Raw genomic sequence first — 22,768 nt, 5'->3', positions numbered from 1 at the left:
CAGCTCCATTTTTTCCCCTCAACACTGCTTTGGCTATTCGGGGTTCTTTGTGTCACCATACAAATTTTAAGATTTTTTGTTCTAGTTCTGTAAAAAATGCCACTGGTAATTTGATAGGGATTGCACTGAATCTGTAGATTGCTTTGGGTAGTGTAGTCATTTACACAATATTGATTCTACCAATCCAAGAACATGGTATATCTCTCCAGCTGTTTGTGTCATCTTTGATTTCTTTCATGAGTGTCTTATAGTTTTCTGAGTACAGGTCTTTTACCTCCTTAGGTAGGTTTATTCCTAGGTATTTTATTCTTTTTGTTGCAATGGTGAATGGGATTGCTTCCTTAATTTCTCTTTCTGATCTTTCGTTGTTAGTGTATAGGAATGCAAGAGATTTCTGTGCATTAATTTTGTATCCTGTGACTTTACCAAATTCATTGATTAGCTCTAGTAGTTATCTGGTGGCATCTTTAGGATTCTCTATGTATAGTATCATGTCATCTGCAAACAGTGACAGTTTTACTTCTTCTTTTCCAATTTGTATTCCTTTTATTTCTTTTTCTTCTCTGATTGCCGTGGCTAGGACTTCCAAAACTATGTTGAATAATAGTGGTGAGCGTGGACATCCTTGTCTCGTTCCTGATCTTAGAGGAAATGCTTTCAGTTTTTCACCATTGAGAATGATGTTTGCTGTGGGTTTGTCGTATGTGGCCTTTATTATGTTGAGGTAGGTTCCCTCTATGCCCACTTTCTGGAGAGTTTTTATCATACATGGGTGTTGAATTTTGTCAAAAGCTTTTTCTGCATCTATTGAGAAGATCATATGGTTTTTATTCTTCAGTTTGTTAATATGGTGTATCACATTGATTGCTTTACATATATTGAAGAATCCTTGCATCCCTGGGATAAATCCCACTTGATCGTGGTGTATGATCCTTTTAATGTGTTGTTGGATTCTGTTTGCTAGTATTTTGTTGAGGATTTTTGCATCTATATTCATCAGTGATACTGGTCTGTAATTTTCTTTTTTTGTGGTATCTTTGTCTGGTTTTGGTATCAGGGTGATGGTGGCCTCACAGAATGAGTTTGGGAGTGTTCCTTCCTCTGCAATTTTTTGGAAGAGTTTGAGAAGGATGGGTGTTAGCTCTTCTCTAAATGTTTGATAGAATTCACCTGTGAAGCCATCTGGTCCTGGACTTCTGTTTGTTGGAAGATTTTTAATCACAGTTTCAATTTCATTACTTGTGATTGGTCTGTTCATATTTTCTATTTCTTCCTGGTTCAGTCTTGGAAGGTTATACCGTTCTAAGAATTTGTCCATTTCTTCCAGGTTGTCCATTTTATTGGCATAGAGTTGCTTATAGTAGTCTCTTAGGATGCTTTGTATTTCTGTGGTGTCCGTTGTAACTTCTCCTTTTTCATTTCCAATTTTATTGATTTGAGTCCTCTCCCTCTTTTTCTTGATGAGTCTGGCTAAAGGTTTATCAATTTTGTTTATCTTCTCAAAGAACCAGCTTTTAGTTCTATTGATCTTTGCTATTGTTTTCTTTGTTTCTATTTCATTTATTTCTGCTCTGATCTTTATGATTTCCTCTACTAACTTTGGGTTTTGTTTGTTCTTCTTTCCCTAGTTCCTTTAGGTGTAAGGTTATATTGTTTATTTGAGATTTTTCTTGTTTCTTGAGGTAGGCTTGTATTGCTATAAACTTCCCTCTTAGAACTGCTTTTGCTGCATCCCATAGGTTTTGGATCGTCGTGTTTTCATTGTCATTTGTCTCTAGGTATTTTTTGATTTCCTCTTTGATTTCTTAAGTGATCTCTTGGTTATTTAGTAACATATTGTTTAGCCTCCATGTGTTTGTGTTTTTTACGTTTTTTTCCCTGTAACTGATTTCTAATCTCATAGCGTTGTGGTCAGAAAAGATGCTTGATATGATTTCAATTTTCTTAAGTTTACTGAGGCTTGAATTGTGACCCAGGATGTGATCTATTCTGGAGAATGTTCCGTGCACACTTGAGAAGAAAGTGTAATCTGCTGTTTTTGGATGGAATGTCCTATAAATATCAATTAAATCTAGCTGGTCTACTGTGTCATTTAAAGCTTGTTTTTCCTTATTAATTTTCTGTTTGGATGATCTGTCCATTGGTTTGAGTGAGGTGTTAAAGTCCCCCACTATTATTGTGTTACTGTCGATTTCCTCTTTTATGGCTGTTAGCAGTTGCCTTATGTATTGAGGTGCTCCTATGTTGGGTGCATATACATTTATAATTGTTATATCTTCTTCTTGGATTGATCCCTTGATCATTATGTAGTGTCCTTCCTTGTCTCTTGTAACATTCTTTATTTTAAAGTCTATTTTATCTGTTAAGAGCATTGCTACTCCAGCTTTCTTTTGATTTCCATTTGCATGGAATATCTTTTTCCAATCCCTCAATTTCAGTCTGTATGTGTCCCTAGGTCTGAAGTGGGTCTCTTGTAGACAGCATATATATGGGTCTTGTTTTTGTATCCATTCAGCAAGCCTGTGTCTTTTGGTTGGAGCATTTAATCCATTCACGTTTAAGGTAATTATCGATATGTATGTTCTTATTACTGTTTTCTAAATTGTTATGGATTTGTTTTTGTAGGTCCTTTTCTTCTCTTGTGTTTCCCACTTAGAGAAGTTCCTTCAGCATTTGTTGTAGAGCTGGTTTGGTGGTGCTGAATTCTCTTAGCTTTTGCTTGTCTGTAAAGCTTTTGATTTCTCTGTCGAATCTGAATGAGATCCTTGCCAGATAAAGTAATCTTGGTTGTAGGTTCTTCCCTTTCATCATTTTAAATATATCATGCCACTCCCTTCTGGCTTGTAGAGTTTCTGCTGAGAAATCAGCTGTTAACTTTATGGGAGTTCCCTTGCATGTTATTTGCCGTTTTTCCCTTGTTGCTTTCAATAATTTTTCTTTGTCTTTAATTTTTGTCAGTTTGATTACTATGTGTCTCGGCATGTTTCTCCTTGGGTTTATCCTGCCTGGGACTCTCTGTGCTTCCTGGACTTGGGTGGCTAATTCCTTTCCCATGTTAGGGAAGTTTTCGACTACAATCTCTTCAAATATTTTCTTGGGTCCTTTCTCTCTCTCTTCTCCTTCTGGGACCCCTATAATGCGAATGTTGTTGCGTTTAATGTTGTCCCAGAGGTCTCTTAGGCTGTCTTCATTTCTTTTCATTCTTTTTTCTTTAGTCTGTTCCGCAGCAGTGAATTCCACCATTCTGTCTTCCAGGTCACTTATCCGTTCTTCTGCCTCAGTTATTCTGCTATTGATTCCTTCTAGTGTAGTTTTCATTTCAGTTATTGTATTGGTCATCTCTGTTTGTTTGTTCTTTAATTCTTCTAGGTCTTTGTTAATCATTTCTTGCATCTTCTCAATCTTTGCCTCCATTCTTATTCCGAGGTCCTGGATCATCTTCACTATCATTATTCTGAATTCTTTTTCTGGAAGGCTGCCTATCTCCACTTCATTTAGTTGTTTTTCTGGGGTTTATCTTGTTCCTTCATCTGGTAGAAAGTCCTCTGCCTTTTCATCTTGTCTGTCTTTCTGTGAATGTGGTTTTCCTTCCACAGGCTGCAGAACTGTATGAACTGTATACTTTAAAAGAGTGACTTTTATGGTATGTAAATTACATCTCAATAAAAAAATTTGATTGTCTTGGTTGTATGACCTTGTGAATTTGCTAGAAAACATTGAATTATACACTTAAAATGGGTAAAATGTATATGGTAAGTGAATTATATCTCAATAAAGCTACTTACAAAAAAAGAGATTGAAGGATTGATGTGAAACAAGAACAGTTTCTTTTTTCTTTTTTTTAAAAAATAAATATATTTATTTATTTTTGGCTGTGTTGGGTCTTCGTTGCTGTGGGCAGGCTTTCTATAGTTGCGGTGAGCAGGGGCTACTCTTCGTTCTGGCGTGCGGGCTTCTCATTGCGGTGGCTTCTCTTGTTACAGAGCATGGGCTCTAGGGCACACGGGCTTCAGTAGCTGTGGCACACGGGCTCAATAGTTGTGGCTCGTGGGCCCTAGAGTGCGGGCTCAGTAGTTGTGGCGCACGGGGTTAGTTGCTCCGTGGCATGTGGGATCTTCCCGGACCAGGGATCGAACCCACGCCCCCTGCATTGGCAGGCAGATTCTTAACCACTGTGCCACCAGGGAAGCCCCAAGGACAGTTTCTTATGGTCCCTCTTTGCCCCCAGCTCTCCTTGAGACTACAAATAATAGTTTTATTCTTAAATATTCTGATTTTCCTCCTTTAAAGTAGAATTATAAAATAAACCCAATATTCCAATGGCTTTTGGTTCTAACATAAAGATAAAATATCTCAGTCCAAGGAAAGTAGCCATATCTGCATATTCCTCTCTAAAACTCAAAATCTACCTCTTTGGGAATTAACACAACTACCTTTTCCACTTTCTCTAACTACCAAGAATTTTGCTCTAGCCTTGCTTTAATTACAGGGACTAGAGAGAAATACACATCACTTTTGGAAGTAAAATTTTAAAAAATGTACAAATTTAAGATCTAGCTTCCCAAATAAAACTCACTGGTAGCCATCTCCTAGGTAGCTGAGGATGGATGGAGATATGGAACAGTTAAAACGACTAGAGAGAAACTTTCCTCTAGGGATGACCTAATGGTATACTTTTGGTCAGAGTTCTAAAGAGGTAGGAAGAATGTGAAAGATTGGTTTTGTAGACTACTATCTCTGGCTTTTAGAGTTTGGTTTTGTCCAGAACATTTCCAGTCATTTTTCACTTGTTCCATGAAAGTGTTCCCAAGTGCCACCCCACCTTATATGTCATAATCATACCTGTACAGGTAATAACAATATCCACTTGTCGGATGACCTCATTTAATTTCACCAGTCGAAATCCATCCATACTGTAGAAATAAAGCATGATCAATTAACCTAAAAAAGCAGCTGGGGAGCCTTCTGCCACATAACCTCAAAAGCTATTACCCAAGTTGCTTTGGTACCTACATCACTTTTTGATACAGCTGGACTATTCTTAGTGAAAAATTCAAACTCTTTCCTTAGTTCATACAGGACAGAAATAAAAGGTTCTTTCTAACACTGGGACCTAATTCTTCCTGATAATAGGGAGGCAGAGTTAACCATGAAACCCCAATCAAGTTTCTAGAAAGTGCCATTTTACCTGAACCTACTACCCCATTGAAATTGCTCTCCCCAAGATCATCGATGATCTCCTGAATGCCAAAAACAATTTTTTCTTAGACTCTAATATTACTTGATATCCTCTGCTACATTAAACATTATTTGCATTCTTAAGGTTCTATACTCTTGGAGTCCATGATACCGTTTTCTCTTGGTTTTCTTACTTTTCTGATTGCTCCTTCTCGATCTCAGTCAACCTTTAAATGTTGGTACTCTGTAGGGTACTCTTTTCTCTATTCTTTCGGCACTTATCCATTCCTTTCCCTTGGCTACAAATGATGCCTCACAGGTGGCTGATTTGCACAATAACATCCTTAGCTTAGATCTCTCCAAAGCTTCAGAGCCATAGATCAAATTATCTACTGGATAGCTCCTCCTCATGTCCCACAAGGACCTCAAACTTATTGTGCTTGAAAACAGACTCATTATCTTACCCACACCACCAATCCTGTTTCTCTTCTTCTATATTTTCTATCTTAATCAATAGCATTACTGTTCACCCAGCTCTACGAGTCAAATAAACTAGAATGTCCTAGCCTACTACCTCTCCCTAATTAAAATTGTCACCAAATCTGGTTGATTCTTTTTCCTTAATTCCTTAAAATCTTAATTCTTAATCTATCCCCTCTTTTCTAGACGTGCAGGCCTGATGTTCAGGTCTTATTATTTCTTACTGTAGTAGCCCCTGGCCCCATCTCATTGCCTCTAGGTTTATGTCTCTCTAATTCATTTTGCAGAGTGATTTCCTGAAATGCCATCTGGCTCATGTCACTTCCTTGCTTAAAATACTTCGGTGACATTGTCTGGTATCAGGATAAGACCCAAATACTTATGTTGATATATGATTATACTGACATATGATTCCTACTCAGGTATTACCACTCCCCCAAATTTATCCTATCGGCCAGCTCCATTAAAACACTTCCAGCTTCTTAAATATAAACATGCCATGCTCTCTACTTCCTAGGTGACCTTGCATATGTTCCCTGTACCTGAAACTTACTTCCAAACTAAGAAGTCACTTCAATAAGTTTTAAGACTCAGCTCCATTGACACCTCTTTCTACCCTCACCGCCCTGCTCTTTAGTTAGATATTCCTCCTTTGTGCTCCTACAGAAGCATGTGCTGTTTATCTCTATCACAGCACTTACTACGCTGCACAGAGGTTATTTGTCTGTGTGCTTCTAAAAGCAGGGACCTTGTCTCGTTCATCTACTCATCTTTCATCCTCAGCACAGAGCACAGTACCTAACATAGAATAAGTGATCAGTTCACGTCTATAAGATAGTTTGAATCAGTACCTCAGTCAATATTAAAGCACATTCAGGTTTCTCTAATGAACCCTGAAAAAGTGCTAGAATGGTGATAGTTCCCTTCGTGTGCTGGAGCCCTGACTCAGACAAAGCCAACAACTCTGTTGGGGAAAACTGTGTGTTGATGGCTACGGTGTGTGGGGAGTGGTAGGACAGGAGAAAATGGTTATGGAAACATCTTTATGCCATGCCTCATCTATGCTGGGTGCCTTCCTCTGGAGGGTTAATGGTAAAGACCGGGTGGGTTATTCAGGCTACAGACACGGGGACTTTGCAGTAGTTTTCAGGGACAGTGGTATTTTATCCTGCTGAGGGTGGCAAGAGACAATTTTAATAATAGCTACCACTTAGTGAGCATTTATTATGTGACAGCACCTCTATACTTTACATAATTATATATTTATTATATAATGTATAATCATATACATACATATAATCATATGTAATAATTATATCATTATTTTCTGAACTTTCACAGTTGAAGTAGATAAGATTACCCACATTTTTAGATGGGAAAGGAACTATTTTTTTTTAAACTTTTAATTTTGGAATCATTTCAAACTTAAGAATTATAGGAATAGTACAAACAACTCCTATATACCCTTCAGTAAGAGTTAGTAGAGTTTATCCTTCATTTAGATTTGTCTGATATTTCCTCCTGATTACATTAGGTTATGCATTTTGGGGAGGAATGTGACAGAAGCGCTCTTTTCAGTGCATCACTTCAGAAAGGATCTGATGCCAGCCTATGTCTTTTTTGATCATTGTTTTCAAAGGGAGAAGGATGGCATGTGGAGCTGATAAGGGGCTACTTGCTCTCTGGCTCAAGGCGACCCCTGTTACTATTGCCACAGGAGTTCTAAATTGTAGCTTCTGACAGTCTCTGCTCTCTCAGAGCAGAGCTCCTAGATCTTTGAAAGACAGGCGCTTACAGTTAATAGCAGCCGCTCAGGATCTGGGCAGCTTCTCAGGACCTAGGCCCCTCTAAGATGAAATGTGGCATTAACTAGGCCATTCTTTGGAGGCAGTTAGAAGATCATATGTTAGACAGTGGTGAGAGGAAAAAGCAAATCTCCTTTTGTATGCTTACCAGGCTTGAAGAGCACAGATGGGGTCAATCTCAGTTACATACACAATGGAGCCCATAGCTTTTAAGGCAGCACAGCAACCCTTCCCCACCTGAAGAGGAGAAAGTACACATAATAAGGAAAGTCACAAAGAAAACAGTTTCTCAAAGCTTCTGGTAAAGTGTACCCCCCTTTCCGCCCCCAAAAGGAATTTCACTGAATAGATTCATGCTTAGGGAAAAATAAGAAAAAAATAAAATGAATGCAGTTCATAAACAAACTCCTAAACCCTGCTTAGCACATGCATGTGCATAAGAACACCCACACTCAATGATTTATAATCAAAACATAAGCTAAAAGAACATCACAAACAGTGCACTGGAACAGTCAGAAAATCAACTTAAAGAAAAAATAGCAAAAATGCAAAGGGAAAAAGAAAGATTGTACTTTAACCAGAGGGCCTCTGAAGTTACTTTTTTCCCATTTAAAGTGGTAAATGAATGCACTTTTATGTCCATACAAGTGAAAAATTCTAGTATATTTCAGCAAAATACATTTTAAACACCTAATAATTGAAAGGTTAAACCTTACCTCTCCATAGCCACAGACCACCACCTGCTTCCCACCAAACATCATGTCTGTTGTTCTTTTAAGTCTACGGGGGAAAAAAATTCAATCAGAAAAATCTCTTGTTTCTCCCTTGAGATTAGATTGAGCCCCTTTGTTTTCATGTTTGGGTTTTGGTGTTTTTTTTGGTTTGGGGTTTTTTTTTTGTTTTTTGTTTTAATGTTGAAAGCAAGCCTGGTTTCTATCCTAGAGAAACTATTTAATGACTAGAAAGAAACGTTCAATAAAATATGTATTTTCTTATCCATGCTATCCAATCAATTCCATCTCTATGTGAGGCCTTTTTTCTTTTTGTTCCCCTTGTTTTGGGAGTGGTACAGAAGGGAAGAAGCTATAGACCACAAAGTAACTTTTAAACATAAATGTAATTTTTATTTAGGAGGTGACAAAGCTCTGGCTTAATGTGAATGTTGTAGCTTATTGAATTAGACACATAAAACATAACGCTGATAAATGAGTCCTACATTTAGTAGTATCAAAATTGCCAATAGGTCCCACATTAATTCACCAGGGAGGGTAATGGGCAACAAGGTGGAGAAGAGCCTTGAAACACACCAACACTGACTACATGAGGTAGTGAGTTTTCTGGGCTGAGTCCTCCTCAGACATGTTCTACCTCTTTCTCTCTGATTCTCTATGAAGCTAGAATAAAGGTCCTTACTGTTTTCAAGGTCTCTTGGAAGAAGTTGTAGGAGCAGTTTCTGGTTTCTCTGTAGGGTCAGTTGGTCTCCCTTCTCTAGGAAGCCCTGGCTAGGCAGAAGAAACTTCAACTAAAACCTGCCATTCTGAGACAGACGGTTCCGACAAATATTTGTAGGTCTTTCTACTCATCTGTTAACCTCTCCTGCTGAAAAGTCTATAAATGCCCCAAAGGCAAAGTAGAAATCCTATCTTTTTAATGATTTGACAACTCCACTCACTAGGAACTAGTATAACTCCATGAACTCCAATGAAACTCAATAAATATCAATTAAGTGCAGAGGCAGTTTCTGTTGAGTGAAGAGGGTAAGTCTGGCTGGGCTACCACCATACTCAAAAGCCATGGCTTAGAATGGTCCTTGACTGGCTCAGCACAGCAAGGAAATCAATAATCATATTTCTGAGCCTCCTTTGCTTTGACTACCCACAAGCCTTTCTGACTCTCTTCCCAAAGGAAGATGACTCTCTCTTTGTGACTACAAATGACTGTGTGGTGGAAGGGAAACTTCATCAACACCACTACTCTGCAAATGATAGGATGACAGACCAGGATGGATTCCAGTTAGGCAGTGATTTCCTTGTGATCTGAGGGATCCAGATCTGCCTCAAGGTTCAAGGATAAAGGATAGAAAAGACCTCCGTCAAGGAAGGACTTTTGGGGATGTGAGTGTAAGCTGTCTGGCGGTGTATAAGAGTCATGCCAAGTCTCTGACTTCTCTCTAATTCTTCTAGCCCCAGAACTCTCTAGAAGAGTTCCTGAAATACGATCTGTTTTATGATCTAAAAATCCTATCTGGGATATCCTTTTTCTTCCTACCAAGTCTTCCTTCATCAGTCTCCATAAGGCTGCACCTGCCTTGCTTTTTGGCATTGCAGACCAATTACAGAAGTGTCCTCTAGGACTGAGTGGGGCCATTCCCTCATAGCTTATGGTGCAGTGTGCAACCAGCTCAGAGCTACAGATGCTCAATCCCTAATCCCTTCCTCATATGGACTCTCTATTTGGCAGCCTTCCCTGGAGCATACTTTGCCTCTTCTTTAACTTCTCCTACTCTCAACTCCTCTGAGTCTACGGCCGTACCACCCTGAACGCGCCCAGTCACATCTCAACTCCTCTGAGAGGAGCAACTGCCCATGACCCAATTGGAAAGTTTTTCACCATCTGAAAATGCCAACAAACTCTTACTACTACTCAGCAGGTTTCCAGTAGATGGGTGATGTTTTCTTATTTCTTTATTAACTTTAACTCCAGCTCCACTGCTTCCATCTTACTTTCACTTTCATACATTTCTGACGTTAAAGTATCTTTCTGATCCACAGGGTAATCACTGCTTAGGAGGGACTCTGTCCATGTTTATGAGTTAGTAGAAGTACCTGCATGCATCTTTTACTAAATATAGGCAGATTTTAGGCTCACAGATTTGGGAGTTGAAAAATCTATAAGAAACAGTTGTGGATGAGTAAATATTTTTATGAGTATATATCCAAATCATTATTATCAGGTGCAAAGCTGTGCATCACAATAACAGTTATATGTGGACAGAACTAGGGACAGTCTGTAAACAGCCTGATGCAGTTAGAATTCACTCAAATGTCCAATCTATCTGATAATACTACTGACTCTATAGGAGTAATAATTAAAAATAGTTTGAATTTGCATTGAACACCCCCCTCCACCCCACACACACAAAAATAGATTTCAAAGTAAAAGTCTTCTTATAAGATCTAACTCAATCCTAAACTTACTATATAGGGTTCTAGAAAGAAGGGCAAGGGAACTAACATTGATCCCCAGGATTCATACCTTATCTCATTTAATCCTCACAATAACTCTATGAGATAGGTCTTACTGTCACCATTTTACAGATGAGGAAATAGGCACAGAGAGGTTAAATAACTAGTCTGAGGTCTTAGAGTTATTAAATGATAGAACCAGTTGTTAAACCAAAGTCCTTCTTGCGCCAGTGCCTGTGGTGTTGCAAATTGCCTGGGGTTCAGACTAGTAATGTGGCCCACAGGCCCTTTCTTCACTTTTCCATTAACTAATACATGATGGAAACCATTTGGCTTGGCAATATTCTAAACCAACTTAATGGTTTCACATAGGGAATTACTGAGTCTTCCCAGCAAGAACGAAGGAATTTCAGGACACAAGTGTAGAAACAGAAACTGGGCACCAGATGAACACAGTTTTTGGTATATTATATCTAAGTAGATTTTGTCAGATTTGCAGTCCTTACAGATTTGAAAAACTACAAATGCCACTGGGAAATAACCCTGTGCTCACCACAACTTTCCAGGTGGCCAGAGAATTGTATGATAGTTGGAGCTTAAGAACTGACAACATAACCTGGAAGAGAAATACCAGGAACCTTTTCCTAAACCATCAAAGATACTTACTTATTTATAATGACTTTAGTTACTGACTCCCAGGCCTGATAGGGTGACAAAGTAAAAACTCTGCCACCAATAGATAGGGGCTGGTCTGACTTTTTAAGTAAAATAGATTTGCTTGAAATAGTGATAGCAATGGTAGCTCTGGGTCATAAAATATTGAGTGTGATGTAACAGTGACAGCAATGGTAGCTTTGGGTTACAAAATATTGAGTATGATGTAGTAATAGATCCAGAGTTGCTACACGAATCATTTCTAGAAATAACCAAAACCAAAAAATTTAGAACCTCAATTCAACAACTCAAGTTCATCCCGAAGATAACAAAACATTACCCATCAAGAATTGATTCACGGCAACAGTAGAGGTTGTCAAATTTCTGTTTGGTGACTGAGTCATTGACATTCATGGCTGGAACACATAGCTTCCCAGCTTTGGATAGCTGGTACAGCCTGAGGATGAAGGAAATCAAGAAGAACATAAAACAATGAGATATTACAATCTACCATCAGTTTCATATCAAATTTCACAAATAAGTTAATTGAGTAGGCATGAGAGCCTGAGACACAACTAGTTTCATCCTATAAGGTGTATACAGAGAAATAAAGAATACCTTTCCAGAATCTGTATACAGCTTAGAAATAAAGATATTAATCAAAAGGCATGTGGGGAAAATCTTTGACCCACCACTAAATTTTAAGCATTAAAATGTAAAACTTTTAATTGCTTATTAGTTTTATTTCCCTTTTTAATTATAAAAAGAGAAACTTTAAGTACTATTTTAATCCCACTACTCTAATGCAACAACTTTAACTTTCAAATAGTTTAACTTTCCAATAGTCTCAATTTTATAACTTTAATACATATACCTATAAATATGTATATCTGTATATAGGGGTTTTATTTAAACTGAGTCAACTAAAAATTAGAACCAGGTGTTTTATTCAAAATTCATCCCTTTCTAAAAGTTTGAAAATATGGGACAATCCAGAGTTTTATACATTCAAAAAGATCACAGTATATTGAAGCAGTGATGGTGGCTTATTCAGAATTTACTTCCCTAAAACTTTCATACTTTCAGTTCTTTCTGGGTAAATAACAGGAAACAGAAATGGTTACAATTTTACTCAGGGAATTAATGCTCATTTGAGAAACAGAACCCTAAATCCTTGTTCTCTGTGTAAGAACATAAGCTCTATGAGGGCCCAGGCTTTTGTCTGTTTTCCCCACTGCTAGATCCCTAGCATCGTTCTTAGAGTAGTTCCTGGTTCACTGTAGAAGTTCAATAAATAGCTGTTGAATAAATGAATTAGTCCAAAAAGGACAAGCAGTCATTGTATTACAACGACTAGAAAACATGAGGACCACACTTATTCCCCTAGCTACTCCCCCCTCACTATTTTAAGTTTGCTATTTGTGTTGTTAATTTAAAAAACAAGTGTGCAGACTCATATCTCATCATTTCAGATCAGGTTTCAATTTTTAACATAATGTATTCTATAAGTATGTGATTATAAGGATATATATCCAGGGGCTTCCCTGGTGGCGCAGGGGTTAAGAATCCGCCTGCCAATGCAGGGGACACAGGTTCGAGCCCTGGGCCGGGAAGTTCCCACATGCCACAGAGCAACTAAGCCCATGCGCCACAACTACTGAGCCCGCGTGCCACAACTACTGAAGCCCGAGCGCCTAGAGCCCGTGTTCCACAACAAGAGAAGCCGCTGCAATGACAAGCCCGCGCACTGCAATGAAAGAGTAGCCCCCGTTCGCCGCAACTAGAGAAAGCCTGCGTACAGCAACAAAGATCCAACACAGCCATAAATAAATAAATAAATAAATAAATAAAAATTTGTAAAAAAAAAAGAATATATGTCCAGGCTGCACAAAACCAGGCATATCCATGTCAAATCTTACCTGTGGACTCCAGTAACACTCTCTTCCACTATGCCCTTGATTTTCTTAAACATGTTGGGATACTTCTTATAAATCCAGTGAGTAAGATCCCCTCCATCATCCAAGATCTGCAATAATAAGCATCAATAATGTCATATTTCAAATTTCCCAAATGGTTATGCAAAGTAACTTAAGAGTCAGTATAATGACCAACAGTCATTACACTGAAGAAAAAAAAACCAGTGAGGGACTTCCCTGGTGGTGCACTGGTTAAGAATCCGCCTGCCAGTGCAGGGGACATGGGTCCGAGGCCTGGTCTGGGAATATCCCACATGCTGGGGAAGAGCTAAGCCCGTGCACCACAACTACTGAGCCTGCGCTCCAGAGCCCGCGAGCCACAACTACTGAGCCCACATGCCACAACTACTGAAGCCCGCATGCCTAGAGCCCGTGCTCCGCAACAAGAGAAGCCACCGCAATGAGAAGCCCGCGCACCGCAATGAAGGGTAGGCTCCACTCGCCGCAACTAGAGAAAGCCCGCGCGCAGCAACGAAGATCCAATGCAGTCAAAAATAAACAAACAAACAAACAAAAAAAAAAAACAGTGAAATGAAAGGCCAACTGTAATTCTCACAGCCAAGTGACCTTCCCAAATGACATACCCGCTAGGATCAAAATATACAGCAGCGCAATGAGGATTTTCTTACGGACTAATAGCTTAAGTGATTACCTAGACCATTAGCTCTTGGCTGTACTGTTGGTAGTCAGAAAGCCTAAACTTGATATTAGCATATTTATATTGGTTGAATTCAGGACTTTAAATATCATCAGTAAAAGCTTAGTTTAAATAAAGCCAGATAATTAGTCTCCCTCCCAGAACAATGGCTTACAAACGTGTATTCGTTAATCCTTTACGTCTCCCAAAGTACAGGCACTCTCCTATCCAAAATGATCAGGCAGCACTGTAGGGTTTTGCCTAGCACAGCCTCACACTCTCTATAAACCAAATTAAAAATAACTAGGGAACTGTGCAGCATGTAGGTGCGCAAGCATGCCTCTGAATAGCTCATCACTATTTCAGGTTGGGATTAAAGATAAACACAATGCTGTGCCCACTGGAGCTTTCATCAGCAGAGGAAAGTTTCTGAATTATAAATAAGCTAAAGAAAGACCAGATTAGAATACTATTAGGCAGTAGGCTGTGGCATTTCAGCCCTTCATCTAGCTGTTAGAAACGCTTGGCAGGACTTTCCAAGTTGTTACACCCACCCTCCTGGAAAGACCCACAGGACTAAGCTGCCCTCCACTGGCAAGCACCCATTTTGCAGTCCCATCAATTATCAACTCTACTACAAGTGCCAAAGATGCCATACTGGACCCCTGGGTACACAAAATCTCCAACCTCATGTCTACCACCTGATCTATTTTGCTTCTGCTCGTTTTTTTTTTTTTTTTTGGCCGTACCGCTCGGCTTGTGGGATCTTGGTTCCCTGACCAGGGATTGAACCTGGGCCCTTGGCAGTGAGAGCGCTGAGTCCTAACCGCTGGACTGCCAGGGAATTCCCACTTCTGCTCTTGTTGTTGATCTATTTTCTCTGATTCCACTAAACCTTATTTGAGAGCAGGGATCCAAGGCAGGATTCTTATTAAAACTCTTACACTTGCTCCATACCATAAAATAGTGCTCCATTTTCTCCCAGTAGAAACCTTCAGAACAGATTCCCTAAGAAACGGAAAGGCTCCTCTGAGTTTCTCTCTCCCTTTTTACATGTATGAAATCCCTCATGGAGTTTTTCCTTGCAGCCTCTGATCCCTAGCCACACAAAAGATCAGAGACAAAAAAGATTGTGTCTTAGTCTCAGTATTCTCATCTACCTTTCCCTTTTAACACAGGTGTTGAATACAGGCAGGTAGGTGCTATCCCTAATATTTATTTAATGAATGTAGCCCATAATTCTCACCCTGTCGTCCTACTGCAGAAAATTATTGTCACCTGGGAATCTTCCTGAAGTTGGCAAGCAAGTAAAAGCACTAGATCTTGACCGGATCCAAAAAGATATGGATCCTGTTTCCAAGTTGTTCTTACCCTTGTCTTAACTCTCTTCGTCAACCTTTCCAGCAGTGTGTGCTGGCTCTACAGTCTATAAAAGCTCTCCATGTACAATCGCCTGTCCTCCTTATGTTCATGACTATAAAATTAATGTTTTATTTCCAGTAGAACCCCCCTGGCATATCTTCTTTAGCACCTGTCAGTCACACTCCCTTCTGTCACCGTTAAACTCCGCTGGAATGAGCTGACTCATCTTATAGCTGAGTCCTCCCTCCCTTTCAGGATACAAAGGTTTTAACCCAGCTTCCTCAAACCAACACTTGGTGCAATGTGACCTGGATCACAGAATCCAGAAAGACAGGCTGCTTCTCTCTGCTGTGTCCCAGGTGAAGCCTGCTCTGCAGTCTTTAGCAGTAAGCAATAGTTGGACTAGAGCTTCAAGGATTCTTGTTTCAGTTGATTCCCTAATTTCTCCTCTCACCCATATGCAGAAAGGTTTGCAAAGCAGGAGTGCATCGTACTTTGTGAAGCTTTTTGCTTCCCCTTGTGAATCTAATATGCTCTCAGCCTTCAAGCACTTGATCTTTTAAAAAATGAAACAAAAATAAAAACTAAGCAAAAATTAAGACCCCAAAACTTTGCCTATTCATCTTTCTTCAGGTGAGAAATGAATAAAGAGAAGAAATTTGAACTTGGAATCCCTTCAGGTTTACTATAAATTTAGCACGTGATTCTAGAAAGAAACCTAAGTACCATAGGAGCTGTGTGTGCATGTGTGTGCTTTAATCATTGATGTTGTTGGGCGGGGTGGGTGGGGGGTAGGGGGTGGTGGTAAGCAGTGGTAGGGGATGGTAACTCATTAATCTTACTTTTTAACCAGTCATGTGTGAACCTGAGCAGTATTTTAATGTTGCTGATGAATATGAGTGCTTCTGAGATCAGCACTGACAATGAAAAGCACTTTGAGGCTATAAAGAGGTTGAATATTCTTGGGATGTCCTAAGCATAAGCATCTAGTTCTGCCAGAAGCCCAGGTACATCAGATGGAAAAGGAAGCATTTGCCTTCCTTCCTGTTGGGAAACCCTCTCCCAGACCACACTCTCCCTCTCTATACCTCCAGGCCCCAACAGAATTGTGTTGGCAGAGATCTAACCCACCATGTTTGGCTGCCAGCCCTCCACATTCACACATCTATCAATGCACCACCAGAAGTCATCTTCTGACTCTCCTTTCCAGGCAAACACAGGAAATCCTGAGAAAAAAGAACAAAGAGAAACCATTAAAGCCTGAAAAAGGGCTGACCCTAAATTTTGGCAAAAAGATGCTGGTTTTCCCCAATTCCAAGCTCTCTCGTTCTGCTATACTTCTTGGGTTGACTTTCTTCAATGATTAGTATTGTCTTCAGTCTTTTTACACTCGCCTTTGTCTTTGGTGGTCATTTCACTCCTGTTAGACCAAAGAGGACAAACAAAAGGGCCAAGAGTATGACAGATGCTAAAAGTATGACTAAAGGCAAAAAAGAAGAAACCAGAAATATGTACTTCTTCATCCAGTCCAACTGGAATTCTCATCATTTCCCAACTACATTTTGATCTTTCTTGTTTCTATACTTTAGTCATCCCATCCTCTGCATCAGGAAAACTCTTACACTCTTCTCCCTCTGTTCAAATGTTGTTACACTTCATTGTCCAGTTAAGTATCATGTTCCTAAGGAAGCCTTATAACTCAGCTGAAAGTGATCTCACATGGAATCTGAACTTTTATAAGCCCCTTGCTGGTATACTAAATGTGGGTTTATGATCTGTTGTGGCATTATCATATATGCCCTTGTATTATCATTATTTATATATGTGTCTTTTCTCCTTAACCACAATATAAGATTCTGAGGGCAAAGACACTCTCATTTGTCCTTAAAGTAGGTCAATAAGCATTTGTTGAAAAAAAAAAGAGAAATGAATGTACATGTACAATTAATTGGACTATATATTTATATATGTGTACTTTCTATACATATTTTATACATTAATAAAAATTTTACAAATGAATGACTGTAAATGAAAGAACAAATAAAACGCTCAAAGTGCTTGCAAAAAGAGAGGTATGCATGCACTATAGAGCTTTCCCAGAATTTCTCAGTAGCTCTGAAGCAAGTGTTTGGTATCCTGATCTGTGCTGGGCTATCAGAGAGTGAAGGCAAGGAACTGGCAAAGTCCAAACTTCTCTATTTCTTTTGTCCTTCAAGTGTCAGTGGTTGTTGTTATCAAATATTAATCTGCCAGGTCAAGTCCTGTTTACCACTGAAGCAGAGCACCAAACATTAACTGCTGAAAACCAGTCGGACCACAAAATTATGCCTGAAGCATTTTCTTTTCTAATCCATATGACCTTAGACAGTGAATAATGTTCACTGGTGCTCTGACAAGGCAAAGCATTAACTAATAATGGAATATTAGACATAAGATGATATTTGTGACTATAAAGCAACACAGTTACCTCGATCATATTTAACAAGAGAAGCCCAGAAAGAGGGCAAACTCGTCAAGAATAGGGACCCACCAAGACATGTAAGCAACCTAAGTGTCCATCAACAGATGAATGGATAAAGAAGATGTGGTGTATACATACAATGGAATATTACTCAGCCACAAAAAAGAATGAAATAATGCCATTTGCAGCAACATGGATGGACCTAGAGATTATCATACTAAGTGAAGTAAGTCAGAGAAAGACAAATATTACATGATATCACTTATATGCGGAATCTAAAAAAATAGTATAAGTGAACTTATTTACGAAACAGAAAGACTCACAGACACAGAAAACAAACTTATGGTTACCAAAGGGGAAGGGGGAGAGTAACAGATACACACTACCATATATAAAACAGGTAAACAACAAGGATTTACTGTATAGCATAGGGAACTGCATTCAATATCTTATGATAATCTATAGTGGAAAAGAATTGAAAAAAGATAGATATGAAAAAAGAAAGATATAGATAGATATATAGATATAGATATATATACACATACACAGTGAATCACTTTATTGTATACCTGAAACTAACACAACATTGTACATCAACTATACTTCAACTAAAAAAAGAATATTTCTTTCAAGACAACTTTAAATGTCAACTTTCCTTACAGATATTTATTGAAACAATGGAACTTTCTGGAAACTTTAGCCAAAGACAAAGAGAACACACAAAAGATCTTACCATTTTCTGCTAGAGCAGCAGCCACTTCATTGAGAGTGGAATAGATATTGCAGGCAGCCCATCGGCACTGTGCCCCCAGAGCGCCCAGAGTTTCCATAAGCACCTATATTAAAGAGAAAGCAGGAGATGAGCAAGCATGGGCCAAACAACTGGTCAAGGAGATTAAGTTTATATATTTGACAATGAGAAAGTACATTAGGAATAACTAACGCCCATAATTTTCAAACTGTGCTTTACAGAAACTTCAATACTTTGAGAAGAGGGCAAGGGTTGGGGGTAGGCATGGGGAAGGCTCCAGCTGAGTTGCATGCTTTTACTCATTTAACATATTGGGCCTCCCTGTAAGATTTAATTAAACCAAGGCTTTCAGTGCCAAACATCTTTTTAAAAACCACGAATTTATAGCTCTGCTTCTCCTTAGGATGTAGAAAGCTGCAAAAGAAGCTTCCACCTTAACAAGAAAAAGCTGGATAATCTACAAAACCATAACTTTTCTTGAGTACATCTAAGAGCTGAGGTCATAATGCAACCAAGGAACTCCAAAGGGCAACAAATCCCTTTAAGGAGAGCGGGAACACTGTTTCACCCTTGTCAGAGCACAGAAGGAAGGGGTGGCTGCCATACATCACGGTAAGAAAAAATAAGCTAAAATTTTAATGAATTAGTAAAGGCTGAGTGTGGGAAAGTATGTCAGTTTGGAACTTCTGGTAGCCCCAGGCACAAGGAGAGTTCACACTCACATGCAAGCTCTTTTCCAGGGGCTTCCAACCAGGGCTCACAAGAAAGATTGGGGGCAGGGAGCTGATTGGCTGGGCTCAAAGGTAAGCATGAAACCTCGGCACTTCTCCACAGTCTTCTCTCATAGGAAGCAAAAGCCTTAAACTGTAGCAAGAGGAGCAGGAATTATGCCTGCCACCAGGGACCAGGCAAAGAGCCATTGCTTCTGGGGAAGGGTGGAAGCAAAAACTCTCTGCTCCTGGGGGAGTAGCAGAAAATCCTCTTGGGCCCAGGACCCTACATTGATACAAAGTAAAAATCTGCTACCTCTCCAGGAGGGACGGGAAAATATCTCTGCTCAAGACCTACCACCAATACAAGGCAAAATTTGGCTGCTACAGAGAGGAGTGGCAGGAACACTGAAAAAGTCCTACCTTCACAGGGGCCTGCCTAACACCGAGGCTGGACCAGAAAATCTAAGAACCCCACTTGCCCTCACCTTGAGCCTAGCTCCAGGAAACAAGGAGTAGCAGTCGCGTGCTGCAGCGGGGACATGCACTTGAAGACAGAGCCCCCCTGTGGCAAGCATGTGCAGAAGCGGCTGAAAGCCGAGGGTGAAGTGCAAACACGAGTACGAGAGCCCTCCAGCCTGGGGGAATTTGTAGCTTTTGGTATGGAACAACAGAATTGAAATCCAGCCCAATTCATGACAATAATGGAAAATAATATACTACCATTCAATGTAAAATCGCAAGGCACGCCAAAAAAAGTGAAAAAAAAACCCAACCCATTGTCAGGAAAGTATTCAAGAGAACCAGACTCTGAGATGAGATAGATGTTTGATCAGACAGGACCTTTCAATTAACTATGATTAATATATTTATGCTAAGGGGTGTAGTGAAAAAGATGGACAACATCCATGAACAGGTAGGGAATTTCAGCAGAGAGATGGAAACTATAAAAACAAGTCAAATAGAAATGTCAGAATTTTTTTTTTTTTTTTTTTAAGGATCAGATTTAAGAATTCTTTCATTAGGCTTATCACCAGACTGGGCATATCTAGGGATAGAATCAGTGAACTTGAAGATAGATCAATAGAAACCACCAAACTGAAATACAGAAAGAAAAAAGAGTGGGGGAAAAAATCAGAAGAGAGCATCTAAGATCTATGGGATACTATCAATGGCCTAATTTACAGAAGGAGAGAACAGGGCAAAAGATATATATGAAGAGTTAATGGGCAATTATTTTTGAAAATTAATGAAAGAGGATCCAGGAACAATGATATCCCAATAGCAAAGAGCACACTAGTGAACAGATCCACTAAAAGGAAAAGGAACCAGGGCTCCTTGGAGAAATGGCTGATTCCAGGGATAGGACAGGGAAGGTACAAAATGAGCTTAGATCATCTTGTACGAGAAGAAAGGAAGTGCTCAAAGAAAGAAAGGGATATGTCAAGAGACAAGGCACAGAAGCAAGACTTAAGGGGTTCCTCTTGGCCAAAATTGGAACAATTTTTATCATAATAGATAATGATAGTAATGGATTATAACCCATTAAATAAAATAGGAAACAATGACTCCACACAAATACATAAATGAACGAATAAATGGAAAGTTTGATGAAGAATGGGATATTTACACAGTTTCGTATTACTACCTCACAAAATACTTATTAATTACAAAAGGGGAAAAATAACGTTTACACTAGAAAAGTCTGGCAGACACCACCTCCATCAAGGGATCAAAATGAACATCAGTTATGGGACAAATCGAAAACAAGTGCCATCCAATAGGATTAAATGAAAAAAGCACAGCATCATTTTCTACGTACTAAGGACATACTACAGAATAATTTGTCTATAATCTTCAAAGTGTCAAGGTCATGAAAGTCAAGGAAAGACTGATGAACTATCCAGCACTGCAGGAGACTAAAGAGATGACAATTAAATGAGACACATAACTATGGACTGGATCCTTTGGTTATAAAAAAGTATTATTGGGACAATTAGTGAAGCTCAAATGGGACCTGAGGATTAGATGGCAATAATGAATCAATGTTAATTTCCTAATTTTGAATGGCTGTACTGGTTGGACAGGAGAATGTTCTTGTTTGTAGAAAATATACACTAAGGTATTTGTGGGAGCATCATAAGGTTGGCAACTTACTCTTCAATGGTTCAGAAAAAAAGTTATCTGTACTGTGTTTGCAACTTTTCTATAAATCTATGTGTATTTCAATTTTTTAAAAATTATTAAAATAAATTTAATCCACTGATTTGATCCTGACTTACTTTCACTTCAGTATGTAAGATGGAGATAGGCTTCTTTATAAGAAGATAGTATAGGGACTTCCCTGGTGGTCCAATGGTTAAGACTCTGCATTCCCAATGCAGGGAGCCCAGGTTCAATCCCCCGTCAGGGAACTAGATCCCACATGCCACCACTAAAAAGATCCCACATGCCACCACTAGACAGATCCCACATGCCACAACTAAAGATCCCACACACTGCAACGAAGATCCCGCATACCGCAACTAAGACCCAATGCAGCCAAATAAATAAATGAATAAATATTAAAAAAAAAAAGAAGAAGGTAATGTACCACCCTACTGCTTCGATTAAGAGCTCTTTTAACAAGGATAAATCTTTGGTGAAAAGGTTTGTTTTAAAATTTCCTGACAGTGCTTAACTTTGGGTACTGATAATTTTCATTTTTAAAAATTTGTATTTTCTAATATTTATATACAAAATAAAAATTCTAATTAAAAATATGCTCTAATTAAAAAAAAAATACGTGCAAACAACTCCACTAGGCTAACTCTCTCACATAATTCGTCTAAGGCCACAGCAGAACTACTCTTATATCTTAATTTCTTTACCTTTCAATATCCAATCCAATTTTTTTCTATCCTGTTTTAATTTTCACCTTAAAGAATTTCTGAATTTCTATAACTAGGATTCCTCAATGTGCCAAACAAAAGAATGATACTGAGACTTACCTACAAAGCAATATAAATTAACTAGAAAAGTGACTAGGACCAAGAATATAAGAACTATTTAAAGAACTATGAGTTAAGACTGCTGGCTATTAGGGCTCAAGCAGAAGTGAAGGCAGGTAGAAGTGGGAGGAGGACAGAGCTCAGAAGCTGGTTTAACTCGACTTTAAATCATTACTGTTTAGAGAGAGTAGCTAAGGAATCTGGTTGGAAGGAACTATGGAAACACACCTAAAAAATATAAATATTTAGATCCAAGTCTATTAGAAACATGGACAGGAAACTGTTAACTATGATAGTTATTTCTGGAGCATGGGATTATAGCAGACTTTGTCTTTCTACATTACAGATTGTGGTAATGCTTGAATATTGTAAAATGAACATGAATTACTTCTGTAATCAGAAAAATAAAATAGAGATTAAAAAAACAAAGCAAAATTCCTTTGTAATTATTTTTTTAAAGGAAACAGAAAAATGTGGGGAGGGAACAATAAAATAATATTAAAATTGGTAAACTAATTTTGATTACTCCATTCAGGAAAAAAAAGAAGGTAAACTTGAAGAGTGGTAATGTTTATGAGC

General features: G+C 38.8%; 1 protein-coding gene across 7 annotated transcripts in view; it reads right to left on the bottom strand.

The window, feature by feature from the left end:
* Positions 1–22,768, bottom strand: part of AHCYL2 (adenosylhomocysteinase like 2) — a 174,552-nt gene that overhangs the window by 17,487 nt on the left and 134,297 nt on the right. For all 7 annotated transcript variants that reach the window (XM_068549428.1, XM_068549426.1, XM_068549427.1 and 4 more), the window contains exons 5-11: positions 18,472–18,574; positions 16,409–16,503; positions 13,222–13,328; positions 11,643–11,759; positions 8,180–8,243; positions 7,612–7,700; positions 4,843–4,913 (exon numbers count right to left, since the gene is read on the bottom strand). In XM_068549428.1, coding sequence (XP_068405529.1) covers positions 4,843–4,913; positions 7,612–7,700; positions 8,180–8,243; positions 11,643–11,759; positions 13,222–13,328; positions 16,409–16,503; positions 18,472–18,574 — 646 coding nt within the window. The remainder of the gene's footprint in view (positions 1–4,842; positions 4,914–7,611; positions 7,701–8,179; positions 8,244–11,642; positions 11,760–13,221; positions 13,329–16,408; positions 16,504–18,471; positions 18,575–22,768) is intronic.

Source organism: Eschrichtius robustus, chromosome 8 (genome assembly GCF_028021215.1).
Source record: "Eschrichtius robustus isolate mEscRob2 chromosome 8, mEscRob2.pri, whole genome shotgun sequence".
Lineage (NCBI taxonomy): Eukaryota > Metazoa > Chordata > Mammalia > Artiodactyla > Eschrichtiidae > Eschrichtius > Eschrichtius robustus.
The sequence above is the reverse complement of the archived record's forward strand: the minus strand, read 5'-3'. Positions and strand labels throughout refer to the sequence as shown.